Below are 21717 nucleotides of genomic sequence, written 5' to 3' on the forward strand. Positions count from 1 at the left end.
CCTTACTTGCTTGTAAATCCCCTGGGAAAAGAATTATGGATAATCTAGGTCTCATTTTCACTGGGATTTTTTTTTTTTTCATTTAATAAAAATTCTATTAGCAAAAGCTCTTATTAGCATTATTATTAAATACTCTTCTGGAACAGCAGCCATTGTGCACAGTCCCTCTTGGAACACACTGAAGTAGTCCAGATGGTACGGTTAAACAGGACATGCATAATTTAAGAATGGTCATTTACAAAAGCTGATTTTAATGCCCTCAGGGGGCATCTATGCCATTGTCACAAGGATGCTCTGACTAATGATCAGAATTGGATTTCCTATGCGTTGATTTAGATATCCTACAAGAAATAAAATCACCTAGAAGAGTTATAAGTATAGTGGAGCTTCAAGAATTAACTACCAATAGGAAGCCAAATCAAATTCAAGTTTTTCTCTTAAAGACATTCAGTAAACCCAATTCAAATCCTCCTTCTCTTGACAGTATTACGATTTGACAGTTTACATATATTAGTTTCCCTTTCCTCCATTTTTCTTTAATTGCTATGTTTTTTGCATTTAAAAGTCCAAACCAAATAAACCCCATGCACAAGGTATAGACCTGAACTTAAAAGTCGCCTATTCCATGAGCTTAGACAAAGCTTGAAGTACTCAAGGAACTTTAGTTCCAGAGGGGTTCCCTCAGAAAACAGGAGCCTACCACCCATAGCATCCTTTTAAAAGCCTGGAACAAACATCTTATAGCTATATAGCAATTGCCACAGAAACACATCAGCAGGCATCTAAGGATGACGATGAAGCCACGGGGAGGGGAAAGGCAGGGAAGCTGAGGAGGACACTCACATCTTGGTTGGACATGTCCCAGTAGGGCCTCTCCCCGTAGGACATCACCTCCCACATGACGATGCCGTAGCTCCAGACGTCGCTGGCCGAGGTGAACTTGCGGTAGGCGATGGCCTCGGGAGCTGTCCACCTGATGGGGATCTTGCCCCCCTGCCACCAAGGAGAGAACCACAGGCTGGTGAGTCCCTGACGCACTGCTGTGTGTGTGGCTGACACCGTTCTACGTATTCAAAGTACAAAATGGTTTTCTGTGTACAGCTCCAGAACCCTTCTGAAAATCTCATCCACTTTCTCTCCTACTTGCCATAAAGCTGTCAGATCCAACCAGGAGGCAATGCTGCCCATCTGTTTGCTTTAGTCACGAGGAGGAGAACCAGTAAATTGTTAAATGCATTTTTATCAGCCCTCCAAGAGATCTCTGCTTAGGGCTATGCTGAAGCCTGAGAACAAGCCAGGGGTTTTACAAAGTATATATTAGAGATTTAGTTGACAAAACAAATAAGTACATGCTGTTAATTACTATTTCCTTGCTTGCCTGTCTGACCTGTTTGGCCTGTTTCAGAAAAATGGGATTATAAACATTTTGCTTTTCAAAAAGGTAAAATAAAGAGAGGATAAACTGAGAAGATTTATGAATACAGTGGTGTTTCCCATGGGCAATATCCCAACTCCTGCCAGAGATGTGAGAAGGCAAGCAAGCCTCTGGGCTCCCAGACCCTGGCGGAGGAGTTCAACACCAAACCAGGGTAAAAGGTTTCTTTTGATACCTGTTGGAGAAATCTGCCTCTTCTTACAATACTTTTTTTAAAACAAATAGAAACACTTGGCCATCTGATTTGAGGTCCTACACTGCTTAAAAAGGAACTCACTCCATCCTGTTTATCTGATTTTGCCTTAGCTGAGTGATCCCAGGCCAGAGATTTCTCCTTTTGTTTATGCTAATATGCAAGGTGTTTTTAATTGAGCTTTTGGTTTCCTGCAGTTCCATCTGGGAAATGACTTAAACTGAAAAAAAGTTTTTGTATTTTTTTTTTCATTTGCTTTTATGCTTCTTTGATTAAGTTTATTTTTTTCCCAGACATCTCCTAGATAGCTTTTATCCATAACTGAGTGCAGTGTGTGCATACTTAATAGTATATTGTTCTACTATATCTCTCAAGTGTTTAATATGGACTGGTTCCAAAGCCAAGGGAAATCAAAAGGGGTCTTTCCTCTGACTGCTTCGGCCTTTGCATCAGGCCCTTTGTGAATCAGGTTGTGGCAATATGTGCCTTGGTGACTACAAGATGCTCTCACTTATAATGAGTTACTAACAGGAACAGAACACAACATTTTCTTAAAATTGTTGCTTTAAAAAATTGCATTCTATTGCAGCCTCGCTGGTTATGCAAAAGCTTTATTCCTGCTTTCAGACACAGATGCATCAACATTGCTTATACATGGTTGTCACTCTGAAAATTGTCAATAAGCTCTTTATATTTAGCTGATTGAGCACAGTGGAGTTAATCCAAATATCCCTGATCCTTCATTACTGATACCAAATGAAGACAATGACTGTAAAGCAAATGTCATTGACTCCCTCTAGTTTACTCCTGAGAGTCAACAATACCACATCTTCACTTGCTGAATTCAAAGAGAAGCTTTTCAGTCATTTCTGTCTTGCCCTTGTGTGCTTGTCTAAACCCTGATTTCCCTGAATACAGCTTTTCAGACCTCTGCTTCTGCTTCTTCCACTTGCCACCCTTATGAGTGAGAGATACCAAGGCTGGCCAGCATTTATTACTACAGGAGTCTATCATTCCCTGTAATGAGCTGTGAATCCATTAAAGGATGAGTGTTGGGATTAAACAGCAAGATCTGAGTGCTGCAAACAAACTCAACACTAGGGAGAACAGATGGAGAATGGCAGATATTTAAAAACGAAGAAAATAAGCAATTAAAGAAGGAGACTTGATAAACCGACATTTTTCTCTTTACGTGTGTGTTGATATCAGAGGTATTGGTACAAAGGTTGGTAATGGCTGGGATGTTGTTTTGTGGCCAGAATACTTGCATTAGCAGCATATTAAAATAGCTTTAGCAAAATTACCTAACAGCGGGATGAAATATAGATAAAATGGGAAAGAAGCAAAAAATGGAAATGCAGGCCTAACACTTCTCCCAGTCCAAATCACTTAGGTCAAATTTATGACTGGCTTTTTGATGGGAAAAAGTGGATGAATCTTTTTTATTTTTTTGTGGTGTGTCTACACCTGCTGTATCAAACAGCCATGTGGAAACCATGTTTGTAGGTATCTGGAACAGAAGTCCAGGCTCTAATTTCTTGCATCATATTCCTGTCACGTGCTGTACCATGATGAAGGAACAAGAGGAATACATGGATATTCCCATGGGTATGCAGAAAAGAAATACTGCTGTGGCCACTGCTGTAGCAGCAACAGCACATCAATTTATAGGAGCTATGGAGCCTGGGCCAATGTTTACTTTTAGGTTGTGACTGAGGTTTTCACTTGTGACTGAGACTATTTTAAAACAAACCACTGACACCTCCCACACAGTCAGACAAAACCAACATGCAGGCACAACAGCATGGCCGTTTTCCTTCCCTCCTTACCCGTGTGGTGTAGGCTGCCTCAGGGTCGTCCTCCAGGACGCGGGACATGCCGAAGTCAGACACTTTGCAGACCAGGTTGCTGTTGACCAGAATGTTGCGAGCAGCGAGGTCCCGGTGCACGTAGCTCATGTCAGACAGGTACTTCATCCCTGAGCCAATGCCACGCAGCATCCCCACCAGCTGGATGACTGTGAATCTGCCATCGTTCTTCTGCGCATGGGGAAAGGAGAAAATCACAGAGCATTAAGCTTAAAAGCTACATTATTGCCACTGCTGAAATTGGCAAAGAGCAGAGCTGCGGATTCCCATCTTCTCTCAAATAAAATGCAATGTTATTTCCTCGTTCTCCTCACTAGTGTCTATAATTCACCAGTAAAGCAAAAACCCAGAGGTTCTGTCACAGCTTTCAGTGATGCAGTATCCTGTTTGCAATGAATCTGATTTTAATGATTCTACAGCACTGCAACGCTTTCAAAAACGGTGCAAGTCAGAACTGTTCACATTAAACATGGATTATTTAAGATCCTGCTGTTTTAAAAATTAATTTATTTTATATTCTTCCACTTTATATTTATTCTGGTTTTTGATAGAAGCAACACCAGAAAAAAGAATTTCCCAAATACAAACATAATTTCTTTAAAACTGTGCAAATTTTAGTATTGAAAGGAGAAAAGGAAAGAAAAGGAAAGGAAAGCAAGGAAAAGGAAGGAAGAGGAAGGAAAGGGAAGGAAAGGGAAGGAAAGGGAAGGAAAGGGAAGGAAAGGGAAGGAAAGGGAAGGAAAGGGAAGGAAAGGGAAGGAAAGGGAAGGAAAGGGAAGAAAAGGGAAGAAAAGGGAAGAAAAGGGAAGAAAAGGGAAGAAAAGGAAAGGAAAGGAAAGGAAAGGAAAGGAAAGGAAAGGAAAGGAAAGAAAAGGAAAGAAAAGGAAAGAAAAGGAAAGAAAAGGAAAGAAAAGGAAAGAAAAGGAAAGAAAAGGAAAGAAAAGGAAAGAAAAGGAAAGAAAAGGAAAGAAAAAAAGGAAAGAAAAGGAAAGAAAAGGAAAGAAGAGGAAAGAAAAAAAGGAAAGAAAAGGAAAGAAAAGGAAAGAAAAGGAAAGAAAAGGAAAGAAAAGGAAAGAAAAAAAGGAAAGAAAAGGAAAGAAAAGGAAAGAAGAGGAAAGAAAAAAAGGAAAGAAAAGGAAAGAAAAGGAAAGAAAAGGAAAGAAAAGGAAAGAAAAGGAAAGAAAAGGAAAGAAAAGGAAAGAAAAGGAAAGAAAAGGAAAGAAAAGGAAAGAAAAGGGAAAAAAAGGAAAGATGTTCCCAGTATAAAATCTCCTTAACTTTTGAAGAAATCACCTACCCTGAGGAAGGCATCCAAGGAGCCATTCTCCATGTACTCAGTTATGATCATTACTGGTTTACCTAGAGTGTGCAGAAAGAAAAACACAATTCCTTGATGAACACCAATGTTAATGGGATAAAAATGGCTTGCACATGATTTTGCTGCCAAGACACCTGGTTTACACAATCTAATTTAATTTGAAACGCACCAAGCTTATGCCTCAGCTGTGGGGAGCAAGAGATGAAATATTACAGGACAGAAACATTTAATGGGCTCATTTGGAAGATTAACCCTTCGGTTGACTCATTGACAAGGTCTTTAACTAAAGTGGCTCCTGTTCTCCAAGGAATATGTGAATTGATAATTGAGAACTAAGAAACAAAGATCTGTCCAAACCTGAGAAAAATCTTTAGTATAATAAATTGCTCGCAGAGCAGAAAATGATATTTGTGAATGCTTTGGTCTTTCAGTCTTTTTTGAAAGATTAATGCTTTAGGCAAGCTGGAAGCTGCCAGGAGCTACAAGGTATTCCAAGACAACTGGATTCAAGAATGAAAAATGCAGGCTATTCCTTTCAACCTTCTCTGTCTTGAGTTTTTATTTTGTGTTTCCCTCATTATTTATAAATGAGCCAAAGCCATTTGCCTCCTGAAGTCAGCCAGAGGCAAAATGATTCAGTGCCCTGTGTCACACATGGGGCACAGAGCTCAGCAGCACCCAGCTCCCCATGCTGCAACAGGGGCCAAGCTGGGCAACCCGAGTAGAAATGCAATGTTACTGACAGGGGGATGCTTTCTAGGCACTCTCCTGCCTAAAACAACAGCAAATACACAAATAATGCTTGGTGTTGCCTTTAAGAGTTTTATAAAGATTATACAGTGTCTGAAACTGAGAACACTTAGGTGCATACAAGGAACACTAATTATTTCAGGGAGTTAAATCCTACTGCATATTTAACATACAGGTATTTGTAGAAATAGGTCTGATAAGATCTCAAAAGAGCAATGGCAGAAGTAGAGAAGTAACTCATCAAAGGCTGAATGGCAAAAACCCAGCACCAAGATGAGCACCTGACAATCAGTGTTGTCTGGCATGGCAAACCTTCCTCTCTCTTATGCTTTACCTACAGGAACTATAGTTTTCTTCCTAAATAAAAGATGGTGTCCCAAGAAACCCAGCTTTTACTTCCCGGAGCAGGTCTGAATAAGGGAACATTATAGGGAAAGAAGGCTTCAAAGACCAGGTCACCCAGACTGTAAATAGCTCAATTGCATATTCGCATGGGAGGTATCACAACTACTTAATTTTTCCTTGGTTCTGTCACCAGCAAGGATCTGCTCCAGAACAACCATCTCTAAAAATTACCCTTCCATGAAATGTTGCAATGTTTAAAGTTCCCCTAATAGTTTCTACCTCAGTGCATCTTTCACCAAGATTCTTTTCTCTTCATTTGTCAGGGATTTCTGGTTCTGAAGTAACCTTTTTTAATTAGAAAACCATATGCAACAGGGACTGACTGTAGGAACATTTTACCACATTTCACTTAGGCCAACATCTATGTAACATATTTCACTCATCATTACTTATTTCACCTTTCCGGTCCCAACCTATCCTTTACGTGCCTTTCACTACTCCTGCTTTACTTCCCTTCCCTGCTGGTATCCAAATTATTACTGGTTTGGTCCTATGCAAGCTAGCATGCCTGTGAAATGCCATTACAGAATGTTGCAGAGAAGCAATGGTATTGCATAAAGCAAACTGCTCTGGAAGAAGGGCTGAGTGACCTTGGCTGAGCATATCCTTAAGTAAAAGGATGTGATAAAACATCATAATCTCTCTAATTCACCTTTGAAAGCATTCTTTGGTAGAAAGAGGAAAAACTTCAACCAAATCTGCATATGGCAGTTTCATTTATGCTTTGCAACTGTGATGGCCACCCTTCCACTGAACAAATACAGCTAAATGAGTATTAATTAACCTTCTTCAATCAAAAGATACTATGTCAACGTAGAAGGGAAAAAAGGAAGACTCTTTCAGTGCATTAACATGTAATTTCATTACTCAGGCACTTCTTTAGCAGGGGAGGGGGGATAGAAAGAGGAGGGAGAAGTTACCATCAGTGAGTCAATTATTAAAGTACTTGACTATCAGCCAATAATTTATTCATGGTTTTTTGCTGCCTCTCTCAACCCCCATCTATACCACTATTTATCTCACATTTTAATTTTCAGTTTATTAAATGCATCCATTTATCACAGCATTCAGAAGACCTATGGAGAAATGGAGATAAATGTGTTGTTAAGTAGCCCTGTTTCCCCAGGAGTGCAGCCTGCAGTAACAGAGCCATAAGCATCACTTACTGGGAGCTGGGAACGGGGCACTGCCAGGTCACACTGCCACCTCCTCGGTGAAAATTCCCAATCATTTTAATTCACTGACAAGTGCATTATGCAAATGCCTGCGGTCATTTATAAGTGCTGGAGCTGTAGCAGCTCAGGGGCTTCCAGCCTCAGTGGGATTTCAACACAAAGATTCCCCTGTTGTCTTTCTTTTATGAAGGTGCTAAAAGCATCACTGTCTGAGGCACACACCCTGGCCTGATCATAGCCCTCCTCCCTTTGTTATTACAATCACCGAGAGAGACACTCAGACCTTCCAAATTTAAACAGAGTACTGTATTTTAATTTTAGTTTTGAGGGAGGCTCTCAGTAAAGGATGGCCAAAATTAGTCCAAACTGCTCTTTGCCTTTGAAAGCAAACTGCCACACACTGTATGAGCCATTTTCAACTGTTGAGAGAAGGCAGACCAGGAGACAGCAACACAAATGAGCAGGGGTAATATTTCCAGAAACAAAAATAGCAGAGTAAGTATCAGCTCTCACTGATATTCAAGCGGGACAGAAATTTACAGTGGAACTGATGGTTTTGATAACCTTTTATTAGAGGTACTTTATTCTTCTAGTGATATTTTACTTTTTAACATTTCATCCATCTCAAATTGTAATTGCTCCCACTATTAATACCCTGCCATTCATGTTCCTCGTGCTGCAGAAGGTGAGCTTCACAAAGTCCACTCTGAGAACAGCTCACAAGATCACTGCCTGCTTTCTATGCTAGCCTGAGCATGAGCCCCTACACCCAAAGAGCCTCTCAGGATCAGCAATCAGAGCCAGGCTTTGCCACCATGCTACCCCGGGCAGCTGGAGCAGAGACCATACCTACACCATGGCAGTGGCACCTTATCAGCTCACACCCAAGCACTGGTGTCTCACAGGTGCATTTTCAGCTCCAGCCTACAGACAGCACCCAGCAAGAACTGTCACTCTCTAAAGCACAGTCAGACTTTAAAAAACCCAAACAAAGCAGTCAAAAAGATTGTCCAGGTAAATTCTGCAGAGTGAAATTAGCACACCTGTAAATCAGAGAAAATAAATAAGCAAGTTTCACACTAAAATAGCTTGCTTCATTTCAAAGGCTTGCTCCTTACATCTGTGCTTTGTACTTTAAACATATGACTGTGTAGTTTTGTTTTGGTATTTTTCCCCCATCATTTTGAATTCTTCGCTCACCATCTGCTTTTGCCTATCCTGTAACAATCATCTCAGTCTAGCAAAGATGTGAAAGATGCCTGCTTGGCATAGCAAGAAGGGATGAAAAAAAAAAAGCAACCCCTGCAGTATTAATTCCCTCTACAAAATCTTGTACAAGCTGCCTACAGATAGAATATCAGTTGAAACCGTAAACCCATTTATAGCTGACAACAAGATTAATGACTTGTCCTGCACTGATTTCCTCCTATTAGCTATCAGTGGATCTGTTCCATCTGTCATTTTACGGGAAAGAGGGTAAGAAGGGAAAAAAATAAGCCAGCACACACCACACAGACTTAATTTCTCAGTGACTTCTAAATTGGACTTGTCATGAAAATGACCTACTTACATTTAGTAACTACACCTTCCAAGTGGATGATATTGGGGTGGTCAAATTGTCCCATGATGCTGGCCTCACTCAGAAAGTCTCTCCTTTGTTTATCAGTGTAACCAGCTTTTAGAGTCTTGATAGCAACACAGATCTCTCTTTTTCCTGGCACTTTGAGACGTCCACTGCAGACTTCACCAAACTCCCCTTAAAGAAAAAGGCACAAGAAATCCATGGTCATGAGCCTGAAGCATGCACTTTGTTGTCAAACTGTTATGTCAGTACATTTGGGAGAAGTGTCATACAAAAATCATAGGATCACACATTCCCTAAAAGCAAATTTAAAAGTATTTACAGAAAAAAATGCAAAAGTTCTGGCACTTACCCACACCAATAACTTTTTCAATCTTTATGCAGGAGGCATCAATTTCTTTGGCAAATTCCCTCACAGCTTGGTTTGGATCCTCATATGTAAAAGGATCCACATATGTTCTAACACCTGCAAGGCAGAAATGTTTTATTTGAAGTCACTGATCTACATGCTGCTGAACACAGAACATATGAGACTGAAGCCTTAATGATATACAACAGCAAAGAGAGTGTACAATAAAAATGTACTGTAAGCCAGGAATGAGTGATAAGGAAGGAAGGACTTAAGTATTTTTTCCCCCCAGTGCAATATTTTAAAGTGTAAACATTTAATATTTCCCAATATTGATGTAAGGAATCAGGGTTTTGCCAATTAAGGAGCTTCACAAATCACTGCCATCACTAGCATAACCTGTCAGGGACCTGTAAGACTAAAATACATCCCTTTTGCCTGTGGGAGCCAGGTCCCGGGTTTGGTACATGAAAGTAACAGTAGGATTAAGTGCTGGAAAAAAGGCAGCAAAGTTCACATTCCCTTTCCTGCAGGATTGCCTCTGGCCCATTCAGCAACTGCTTTAAGAGAGTGTTGTGGGGAAAAATCCTGCCTAGAAAGCAAGTGGCTGAAAACAGCTATCTTTCAATGGCAAGAACAATGGAAAAACTTGATAAACTCTTCTCTTCTCTGTACTCTTAAAACATTTTACCCAGACACTTCTATTTTCCCTGTTACTGCAGTAAATGAATTTCAAAGCAGGATGTTTGCAAGAGAGGAAAACAGAAACCTATTCACTTCAAGAGGAATGCAATCCCTTATTTCCCTTGCACCAGAACATGAGCCATGTTTTACAACCCAAACCAAAACCCCCAAGCACCAGGGCCTTTTACCTTGGTTCAAGTGTTTCTCCTCATCTGCCTCTTGCTTTGCCTTGCTGTACTTACTGCGCCTGTCAGAACAAAACACAGCATGAGTGCAAAAGAAGGATCTCCCTCTGGAACAAGCTCATTGTCCTGACCTGCAGAGACTTGAGCTGCTGGCACCTGCCACAGCCATGACACAACACACAGCCAGGGCAGGAGGATCTTCACACTCCCCTACGTGTTACTGGCATCAACAGAGCATCAAAGGAAACACAAATCTATTTGTACCTCGGCATTTAAAGAATGAAAAAAAAAAGTTTGTGCTTCGGCTACTTTTCCTTCAAACTTACTTTTGCAAATGAGGGGGCAAATTGCTTTTTCCTCCTACCACACAGGGATTGAAATGCTACAATGGAGATGTTTTGGTATATTGATTTTCAAACATCATTAGGCAAATGCCAACATCAATACACTTATTTAACTGCAAATTTAAAACTGGAAACAAGTCTCTTAACACAGAAATCAGGATCTCAGCAGAAAAAAAAAAGAAAAACCACCAACCCTGACCATCAAAAATTAAGACCCTAAGGATTTTGCTTATTCTTGCTTAATTGAAGTGGCTGAAGAACTCCTGATGGCAGAATTCCTCTACTAACTCTCTGGGCTGGAGGCAATAACATAGAGTATGTTAATTCCATAGATTACTACTTCTACACCTACACCTGTGATATTGTAATCCAGTTATGTATTTAATTAGTTCAGCTTTCAGCTCCAATGGACAAGGAGCACTACAAAAAGCTAATACAAGAAGTTAGTCCATTAGGGAGAATATTTAGGAGTCTGCTCAGCCAAATGTGTAGGAATTTGAAGTTGGCCAGCATCCAGTAGTACGTAGGTGCAGAGAAATGATTTGGGCTTTTACCCACCCATCCTTCAGTGTTCAGAACCAAGCACAGAGCAGACACTAATGGAGAGAAGGGCTTACTGTTGCTTACTCTCAGTTTGCCTGCTCCTGGGAAATCCAGGTTTCCCAGCCAGACCCAGGAGAGCTGATTGGCAAGTGGCTGGAGTGGAGATAAGATGGAAGGCAGAAGGAGAAACCAAGCCTGGAGAACGGGAGGGGAGAATGGCACAGCCAGAAATGTGCAGCAGCTGCCTGGAGTGGGGCAGGGGACAACCAGGCCTGCCAGGGACACTGGGGTGACACTGGGGTAATTAATAGGCTGAAAATGGGGAATAAGGAGAAGAGGAAAATGGGAGCAGGTACAACAAAAACCTAGAAGATGTGAGTTAAAAGGGGTCAAAAAACTTGCAGGTAACAGGAAGAGAAGACATAACTGAGAGCCTCACTTGCAGCACATCTCCCTGAGTCTTACCATACCTCTCCTGTCAGCAAAACCTCTCTGCCCCTTAGCAAAAAGCATCTCACTTCCCACTCTGCACCTGCCCTGTGGGGAATGGCAGCTTCCCATTGCTGTCAGCTGGGAGGCCATTCCAGCCTTTCCCTTTGCAGTCCTCGTGCTGGGTCATACAACACACTATGCCAGGAAAAAATAGAAATTAACCATTAAACAGAAGGAAAAAGTCCTGTTTGACGTGTGACAACAACCTGATCTTTGAATCAAATGTCACAGCTCCCAACACTGACAGGACTTGTGCTCAGACAAAAAAACCAGGCACACACCAACCATAAACTAGTGGGAGCTTCTTCTCTTGACACAAGTAACAGAAACACAAATGGCTCCAAGAAGAGCATTATTAAAACCCACACTGGACCCAAACATCCATTTAAACAGATTATTTGCCCCAGCACTTAAAGCACTGGTAACAGAGCTGAGGGAAATAATGGGATGAGGTAGTTCCCAGCTACTGATCTGTATAAGAAGGAAGAGCCAGCATAAATCTCACCTAAGTCCACAAAAGATCAGGCCAGCTAAGGGAACTGCAGAGATGGTTTCAGATATTATACAACTTCTCTCAGAAGAAAGAAAAAAAGGGAAAAAGAAGATTCTGCATTTTAATCAGGATCCTTCAAATTTATTTTATTAATGTTCAGGCACAGATGGGAAATACAAAATGCAAACAGACTTTGCATGAAAGCATTTTAAGTATGAAAAAAATTCTCTTTATCTTATTTTTAAAAAGTACAAGCACCCTCACAACAGATTAAAAAATAACCTTCCCTCACTAAAACTCAAAGATGGCAAAAAGCAAAGGGAAACAAAGGGATTACTGTTCAAGCAATGTAATTGTAGCTTATTAAATTTAAATAATACCTTCTAAACTAACTACCTACTTCCACCTCTCACCGTGTCACCTGTTGACCTCTGCTGCCTGGCTCTGGGCAGGACACTGCTGTGTGTCATTGTCCTGGAGAGCAGCCACGGGGCACAGGGCTGGGGCTGCCTCTGGGGCAGCTCACCTGAGTGGCAGAAGGGAGCCTTTGTCACAGATCTGAATCCCCTAATTACGGGGATTTGGGCCGCGGTGATTAAGTAGCCGGCATTCAGGAAAAGAACACAGAAGCTTTCAGGAACTGCAGGGGTCAGAGACAGGCAGAGCTCCAGGTGGGGCTGGTGATGAAGAGGAGTTAACAGCGGGGGGAATTAGCAGGCACTGAGGTGGAACAGCAGGACCTGGTTGCCATGCCCCTGCTCCCACCTCCTCCTCTCCACACAAAGAGGGGTTGGGGGGCTTAGGCACAGGCTGGCAGAGCAACACCCCTGGAAAAAGGTGGGCAAATGTGTCAGAGCAGAACCCAACATAAACCAACCCATCAGCTGGACGAATTTCAGAGAGAAACTTTCAGGTGACCAGAGGATTTGGTCAGACCATCTTACTACACACAAGCCCTTTTAGGTGTCTCTCTCTGTTTTACACTTACAACTCATTTTGAGACGTTGCAATTTCCCTCAGCATTCCTTCAGAGCAGGGTTTAGGACCACCCAGGACATGTCCTGCCTGCTGCTCCATGGATGCCCCCATCCAAACCTCGGGAAGTTTAAAGGAACATTAGGCAGATTGGTTCTCACATAGCAGGACAGAGCCAAACAGCTTGAGCTGCCTGAAGGCAAAGTCCTTCGACTAATTCTGCTGTAAAGATGAATTTTGGGATTTGAACAATGTCTTGCAAAAAGCGTGAGACTAAATTATCAGTAATAACCCAGTGTTCAAAAGTGGGCACCCAGAGCATATGCCCTGTTCCCACACTGGCTCATGGATGCAGAGAGGCCGTGTCTGCAGGCCAAAGCACAGTTTTGATTGTACAAATAGGACTTTTAGGTCATGGTTAGATTACAAAACCTTCTCACGGGGACTCTCTGGACAGAAAAGCTTTTTCTCATCAGAAAAAATTTTGGAACAAAGTATAATTATTTTACTATTAACTTCTGCTGGCATAGGAACATCATGAAATATCCCCAAAGTCCACACCTCTAAATGACATTTTGATAATGGTTAAAATCATTACAGTAACAGTGAATGTTAAAGTAGATTCTGTTTATTGAGAGCTACTTCCAGCTACTGGAGAGCTGTGTATTAAGGGCTATTAATTAGCAAGGCACCATGCATTAGTATGCACAGAGTAGTTTCACTGTCCTAGTATTTCATTCATCTTGCTCTGTCTTTCCCCTTCCACGGCCTCTCTGAGAGAGACCACAGGACATCCCCAAACCCATGGCCACCAGGATGCTTTTATCTCCATTGCCACCAGTGCCTGGACCTGGCTTTTGTCCCTGCTGCCCACCTGCTCTGCCTTTGTGTGCCTGCACACTGGTGGGCAGAGGTAAGTGAGCAGACAGCCCTGAGCAGCCCTGGCTGAGCCCAGCAGGTCTGGCAGTACCTGGCTCCAGGCAGCCTCTCCTCTGACAGCTTTATGGCCGATCCTAACGAGAATCAATACCAGGGCAAGGGGTTGACAGTTCATTTTCTAAAGAGTGATCCATTGAGGGCCAATCACCAAGGAGTGTTTATCAGCCTTGGGAAGATACTTTTTTTTATAGGGGGAGAAGGGGAAGGAATCATCTCAAAAGCAGCTCGACAGGCTCAATTCTCCAAGGTGGAGACTCATAATTAGAAATCCAATGTATCCTGCTATCAATCCTACCTTAAATAATAACATGATCAATAAAAGCGGAGAGGAGATTAAGTCATCAAGCTCAGTGATGCTATTTTCTGTTGCAATGGCTTTTAATAAACCTGTTTCTCCACACCACATTTTCATATGTTCTGCTCTTCTTTCCTCTTGCCAGCATGGAGGCTTTGAGTTGAACACCCACAGAAAGCGATCACAATGCATGTCTACTTTCCAGATATCACAATCATAGTCACTTAACTGCTCCCCAGGACAATTTAAAGAGCAAATGAAGAGGAGTTTGAGTGCATTTTCAGCTGATGCCATTAAACTGACCATCAGAGATTGACAAAATGTGCATCCCTCAGATCCCAGGCTTCAAATGCAGTAATGATACAAGCAGTTTTATCTCAAAATTACTCTGAAGCAAGATCATGCTGATCCTTTTAAATGAGATTGAACACAAAGATGAAGACAGAAACACTCACACTGTGTTTCTGGTACACTGTCCTCCCACTCACAGGATTATTCCTGATGCCTGGGTTGAATCTGGGAGAATGAACAAGCACTTGGTAGAAGATTATGGTGCTGCATCGATGAAATACCCATCCATCCAGTTCTGCTGTGTTACTGCTTCTGATGCTGAATGGCTGTAGCTTCCATTTTACAGTCACATCCCCTCACACAGGAAGGACTAGTACAGACTCAGACTAACACAAAAATCACCAGGACAGCAGTCTGATGGCTTAGTTAACAAAACTGCCGTTGTTTATTCCCTGTCTGTCAGGAGTCAGCCCAAGAAAATCTACTGTACCCATACCATTAAACTTATCTTCAAATTACACTAACCACAAATCTCTAGCTGGCTTGCTTCTCAATGCCAGTTATTGGAATCAGCTTTGCATTTGAAGGGCAAATAGAGCTGGAACTATTGCCATTACATCACATGCTGCTTGGTACTAATGTCGAGAAGATCAAAGCTACACGGGAGAAGGCTTGTAATGCAAATGTACTGTTTATGATGCTAATCAAAGAATTTAGCTTTGTTTGGAGGAGACAAAAAGCTCCCTGATGAAAGAGAGAGAGGGAGAGAGAAGCTTAAGTTCTTACCTCCTGCTGATGACAAAGGCTGCAATGAGAATGACCACAAGAACAACACTGCCAGCCACTGAAACAAGCAGCACTGTGGGATTGGTACCATCGCCAATGATGGGGGAAGGAACTGAAAACAGAAAAGGGAGCATTTGTGTCAGACAACCTCAAAAAATCAACCTAGGTAGCACTCAATGAGCCTTCTGGCTTATGAACGCAGTTTAGAGTAGCATTCACATCTACTTTCAGGCCTTTATTATATAGTCATTTGACACAATTTTTCCAACTGCTAATGAGCTAAAGACATGATGTTTGATAATGATTTGGGGAATTTCAGTTCACCAGAAACAAGAACTCCCTCTCCTTCTCCCCTCCAATGCTGCTCAGAGGGTATAATGACTAATTTTTTTGCCTTTCTAATTGCTTTCCACATTTCTTTCCTCCTCATTTTTCTTTCAAGGGGCTAGATGATCACTCCACAACTGACAGTAGGAAAGTAAGTAATTTTAAAATGTCTGCTCTTGTCCTGATGGATTGTTTTCAGTTGTTAACATCCTGAATGATATTGCCACTAACTGGCATGACCTTAACTTGATTTAAGGAGACCTCGATGTCCAAAATAAAATAGGTTTGGTCACAGTGCCTTTCTGCCACTGAAAAGCAAACATTTTGAGGGCTAAATCTGCATGTTTCCTTGAGCAAAGTGAAAAGCCTTACTGACAACATAGTTTGAACATTCTTGTCTTTATCTAACTGTCTAAAGAAAAGTGCAAGTATGGGAGCTGATGTAGGACACCTAACAAATCTGTGTCAATAGCTTGTAAAGGGGAGTAACAGGGTTCTATTCTCCTTGAAATAAGATATTCCAGAAACGTGCAAACGTCTACTTTTCAGAAAACAAAATCTCTCAAGCATCAACGGCTTCCAAGCGTTGATGGGGTGCCTGTTTCCTTATGCCACAGTGAAGCACTGTCACTGCTGGAATCCACAATACAGCACATCCACATAGGTATAGGCCAGCACCACGGCATCACCAACAGCCACGTGGCCACAGAGGAACATTTTCTCAGGGCACACACACCACAGTCCGAGCATCCAACGGGAACCCCCCGCACACAGCCCAGTTGTGTCTGCACTGTGCTGCAGGAGAAGCAGAGCTGGGTGGGAATGCCATTCACTACCTGTGTTAGTGGTGAACTCGAAGGGCCCGCTGAAGTCTCCGTAGCCTGCTGCTGTCCTGGCGCGCACGTGGAACACGTAGGAGGTCAGGGGGTTGAGGCCTTTGATGTCCGTGTTCCTGGAGGCCGTTTTCACGATGCGATAGCTGCGCTCGTTCTGGTCCTGCCAACGCAGAGCACAGCGGTGATGGAGTGAAACTGAACCTGGAACCCCAGAGCCTTGCCAAAACTGCCTCATGAAAGATGAGTAACAGCAATGGAATTCTCAAAATACATCCTGAGGGCTCCTGCTGCTGGCCTTGCTCAATCCCCCTAGCACTGAGTGCTGCATGGGGCTCTGAGCAAGCCAAAAAAGGAGGATGAGGCAGTATGTGTGATGCTCATATATCACTGATTATTTAAGAAGTAACACAATGAAAACCTTTGGAAAACAGCCAAGTATTCAAATAGGATCCTCTTGATGAACAAGCACATTTTACTCACACATGCTAGCACTTTTTCCTCCTACCAGCCAGAAGCCATATTAAAAAAATGATAAAAATATTTTTTAAAATAAAAGACTTAGAAAACATCTTCCAGAAAGTCCCTTATTAAAAATCGCTCTATTTTTGGCTAGAAAATCTATCAGAAAATGTAATAATCTAGCTTCCCTGCAAATCAGATGCCTTTTAATGTATGTGGAAAGCAAGTAAGTGATTTTTTTCATAAAAAAAATTAGAAGCATTCGTGTGCATGCAAGAGACAGCACACACAAGCAAGAGCAGGTAATTGTTCATTTTTGCAGAGAGCCTTCAAAGAAAATAGCTCTTTTCATAATTCCCTACTTGAGAAGTTATTTGAAGGAATAGCATCTCCCTCTAACTTGGGAAGTATGAAGAATCTAATTTTCTCTCCTTATTCTCTATTAAAAGCCAGCCAGTCCACACTATCACTCTAAGCAGAAGCTGTCGGCAAACAGATCTTATTATTATGACTCTGTTATATACTTCATTATTATACTTCTGTCTATGAAGTAAAGTTAATGTCTCACTTCTGCTGAACACTATTGAATCTCATTATAAATGTGATTGCTATAAAAGTTCAGTTTCTAGGTAGGAAAGAAATAACAGAATAAACTCATACTGTACAGCTGGAACAGCCTATGAGTCTTACTCTTTCAAGCAACTATTCAAGTGCATGAAATCCTTAATTGGATTTTACTAAACTGAATCCATTTGCTTTCAAATGATGGAATCCTATCTGGACATAAACCACAATGGAATGAAGTAAAAAAGCTGCACCCAAGTCCAAAGGGAACTCCTTGCTTGTCCATTTTTGAGCAGTACCTTTTCATAGTATTTGACCTCATACTCCAGGATGACTCCATTTGGCCTGTCAGGTTCCAGCCAAGCCAAGGCAACACTGTGCCTTGTTATCTCCTTAGCCTGGATCAATGCAATTGGAGATGGAGCTGCCAGGAGAAAAAAAAAGACAAACAAAACATTATAAGCAATAATTTTGTTTTAATGAGGAACATGTATTTTTAGTTGTAGCTTTCACAACATCAGCAATTTCAGAAATCATGTTTTTCTTGGGGGGTGGGGGTGAGGGGAAATTAGAAACATTAAAGATGTTTCCTGTTTTTTCTACCAAAATTACATATAATCATCTCTAAGAAAGATTGGGTTTGTATGCTGGGCAGATAGGTAGATAGGTGGGTTTTGAAGTAACAACACAGTTGTCTAAGCACTGCAATGTTCATGCTGCCCAAGTAAAAACCTTCGTAAGAGATCATGGTACTAAAAGGATCTCTAATTTTTGTACTGTGACATTTTGGCCCACAGTTGCTCTCTTCTTCCATCTCCTAAAATTAACTGATGTTATTCCATTAGCTATTTACTTTAAAAGATCTATGAAGTTCCTAAGATTCCTATCTAGTTTTCTCTAAAGCTGAGAAAATATTGCCACTGAATTTAGTAAGGCCAGAGTAAAGCTGAATACGTATGAATTTGGACACTCCCACTAAAACCAGGAAACTTGTATTTCAACAGTCTGAGCCAATTTGTGCCTCATAACTTGCCCTGCTTTATGCCTAAATCTATGGGCAGTCCCTGGAAAATGGCCAAGGGCCAGATTCTCGCTTTGGTAGCTCCTTTCCAGCCAAAACATACCAGAGACTGGTCCACTGTGTGCCAAAACGGCATCTCCTGACCCTGTCCCATGTGGTGCAGCACTGATGCCATGAATAGAAAGAGCAGGATTGCACCACCAAGGGTAAGGGCTGCAGCATTTTTGGAAAAACTCTACCTAGCAACAAGCTAAACTCCAAGACCCTTTAAACTGTATCTGTGTCAGTAATAAAGGCTGCAATGAAGAAGATAAAGGAAAACATCTCTTTGTGCACCGTGCACTGTCTAAAGAGCCCCTGCTAATGCTGAAGTTCAGGTTTCTGACTGGCTGGAGGACAATACCTTCTCCTTTGCCCCTGATAGCTGCAGATTCATGGCTGTGCTGGGGAACGGGTTTTCGGAAGATTTATGAACCCGGCTGCCCCTTTCTTGCTGTTGTGTTGCTGTGTGGTCACATCTCTAGCCAGCTGTTATCAAGCTCTTTTGATGCTGACAATAGCTGGTATAAATGGTGGAGTCTCCAGGGATAAAAAGGGACATTCATGAAATTTTTAATCTTATCTAACAAAGCTGTCCTGTATAACCAGAGATTAGAGGTCTTCCTAAATTGAATATATTTCTTCCTTTGTCCTCTGATGCTGTAGCTGCTCTTTTTCCCCCACTTCCCTTTCTTTTTGTTTCTTTTTCTACCTTAAACTTTGGGATGATGATCCATGAAAATGTTATAAAGTTAAAAGTATCCTCGAAACAGATATCCTTGAAAACTACCAAGAAAGGCAAATAAATAAAACAGTCACTATAAATGAAAGGAAAATTGAATGTTGAAAGCCTCAAACCTACTTGACCATATCAGACAGTTCTGATGGAAGTGAAAATAACCGGTAGATGCTGCAGTCACAAAAGGGTGTCTCCTCTTGATGTGAAACCATCAGGGAGCTGCTTCCCGATTTACTATTTGACAGTTTGGCATCTCTGTTAGAAATGCCTCCAAAACCTTTATCTCTTTTTTCCTTGTCTGTCTCTCACAGGCAAAGGCAAATACTGAATGACAGAGGAGACTATAAACACACAGCCAACAGGGAGGATCCAGGTGTGGTCCATTGAATTATATCTGTGGCATGACTGCAAACCTGCTTAATAACCTGGCACTTCCTCAAGAGAGAATCAAACCTTTTTCTTAATTCCCTCTGCAATAAGAATACTGCTCAGCTATAAATTAGAAATCAGATTTGTTACCCTAAAACACACACGCACACGCCATTACTGATAAACCAAGCGGAGAGAAATCTGCTCAGTTAATTGCTGCCTCATGCAGGGCAGACAAGCAATTCTTTTTACTGAGAATCCATCACTTATGCTGGTCTGACCTCAAGAACTGTAGGGAGAAAATTCACTTTCTTTCCTTTATCCTCTCTTTAACCTCCTTGGTTTCCCATTTCATTTCAGCAGGCATCTATATTGGAATTTAGTGAGTCCTTCAATATTGGGCAGGTAAATGCTGTATGAAAACACATTTCTTCTCTATTGTAAAATGGCTATTTGCAGCAGAAGAATTTATATTAACTAAGTCTTCTAGTGAAAGACTCTCAGCTTTATACAGCTTAACAAGTGCGTTCTCACTTCCCCCAAAAAATGGACAGCTGATCTTAGGCACTACACCATACTGGAATAAGCAACATGCTCCTGTCATCCAGGACACAAAAAGGACTTGTACATTAATTCCTTTGTTACTCCTTACACTTTTAAGAATGGACCTTTTTTTTTTTCCTGCCCTTTATATACAAATTCATCCTATTTAACTTTTAGTATCCTCTTTTGTCCTGGATTCTGCAGATGAGCCATTTGTTCCTGACTTTGTTTTGGCTGCACATCCTGCCTCTCCATAGCTAAACAGAAATCCTAAGAATGCCAAAGTCCAACTACAGAACTGCAAGAAGATCTTCAGGAATGACATCCCTGCAGCACAGACCTACAGTGGTCTATGCAATAGGATATTGAGCTGAAATTCTGAGGTCCTTGAGGAGCTGGACCCAGCACCCAGAGGGTACTACAGTTATCCCACTGCATGGATACAATCCTGTTACCAATTCCCTTTTATTTCTGCAAGTAGCCCTAAAAATCAGGTTTACTTTTCCCCCCTTGTTTTTCAGGATACACCATCTGACCTGAAAAACTGGACTCCTGGAAGATCAACAGTTTCTCCTTGCACATGTTATTACCAAAGGGCCTAGGAGTCTGGTCAATAAAAAATTCTCTGTACAGGACAAAAAAGGTGTCAGTACTGCCAGCTCAACATGGCACTCCAGGCAGCAGACACAGCCTCCTGAGTGAGCTTGTGCAAAATATTTACATTCTTTGTTCTTCTGCCTTTTGCCTTCAAATTGCCTCTTAGGGATGATGTGAAGATAAACATGTAACAGGTTGTAAAATGATGCTTTGATTACAAGTAGAATAAAAGAGAGAATACTCTCTTCTGTGTGCGTGGGCTAGCTGTTCATTAGATGCACACATTCCTACATAAAACACATTGAGGACAGTTTGACTAAAAAGAATAACGTTCACAATTAAGGTGTTCACAGTAAGATCCCATGAAACTTATGGCAGGGAGCAGGAGATCACTTTTTCTTTCACCTTTTGCACTTTCCTCCACCCTGCTCCTTTATGTTTGGAAAGGAGCAGTAAGCAATGACTTGTTTCTCAATCATCACTGCTTACAACAGCCAGCTTTCTGCCACACGTGCACAGACTGCACATACCAAGCACCAATTCTACCAGAACAGCCCATTTCACAAAATGAGGTATTTTGGTGTCTAAAAAGGGGTCTCCCCTTGAACAAAAGCACCAAGTGTAACTTTCCTGAGTTCAAAGCTCAGCAGTTCCTCTGCCTTAAAAACCCCACTCCCTACTGATGTGAATGTTGCAATTTTCTTTCATCTACTTCCTCAATAACCTGCCATTAAACACCTACTAGTAGTTTTATTACCTCAGTTCTGAGCTTGTGGCCTACAGAGAGAGAAAGAGCACAGATGTACTACAAAAACTTCACCCAAATGCCATAAAGCCATGTCCCAAGGCTAGCGAGTGCTGAATTGTAGCAGTTTTGAGGCACTTTAAAGGATGGCAGAGGCAGAGTGTCAGTTTTTCATTACTGGTTCGAATTAGGAGGGGTGGGGGGGAATGGAAAGAGGAAAAAAACAGGAAATAAATAGATGCAATAAAGTCTCTGGCATGTAGGCATCCATGAGTGAAAACAGCCCTTTATAAAACTACGGCACATGAGTACTCAGATATCAAAGATACACAATGCCCAGTGTTTTATTGAAGATGCCTTCTTACCCACAGCGGGG

The 21717-nt window shown here is 41.6% G+C and overlaps 1 protein-coding gene across 1 annotated transcript in view; it reads right to left on the minus strand.

Moving 5' to 3' along the window:
* EPHA4 (EPH receptor A4) overlaps positions 1-21717 on the minus strand; it is a 104544-nt gene that overhangs the window by 10305 nt on the left and 72522 nt on the right. Inside the window, exons 6-14 of the mRNA XM_021553675.3 lie at positions 17588-17712; positions 16266-16425; positions 15103-15214; positions 9948-10006; positions 9079-9192; positions 8715-8900; positions 4794-4855; positions 3458-3667; positions 844-993 (exon numbers count right to left, since the gene is read on the minus strand). Of these exons, the coding sequence (XP_021409350.2) occupies positions 844-993; positions 3458-3667; positions 4794-4855; positions 8715-8900; positions 9079-9192; positions 9948-10006; positions 15103-15214; positions 16266-16425; positions 17588-17712 (1178 nt within the window). The remainder of the gene's footprint in view (positions 1-843; positions 994-3457; positions 3668-4793; positions 4856-8714; positions 8901-9078; positions 9193-9947; positions 10007-15102; positions 15215-16265; positions 16426-17587; positions 17713-21717) is intronic.

Source organism: Lonchura striata, chromosome 9, assembly GCF_050655825.1.
Source record: "Lonchura striata isolate lonStrDom1 chromosome 9, ASM5065582v1, whole genome shotgun sequence".
Taxonomy (NCBI): Eukaryota; Metazoa; Chordata; class Aves; order Passeriformes; family Estrildidae; genus Lonchura; species Lonchura striata.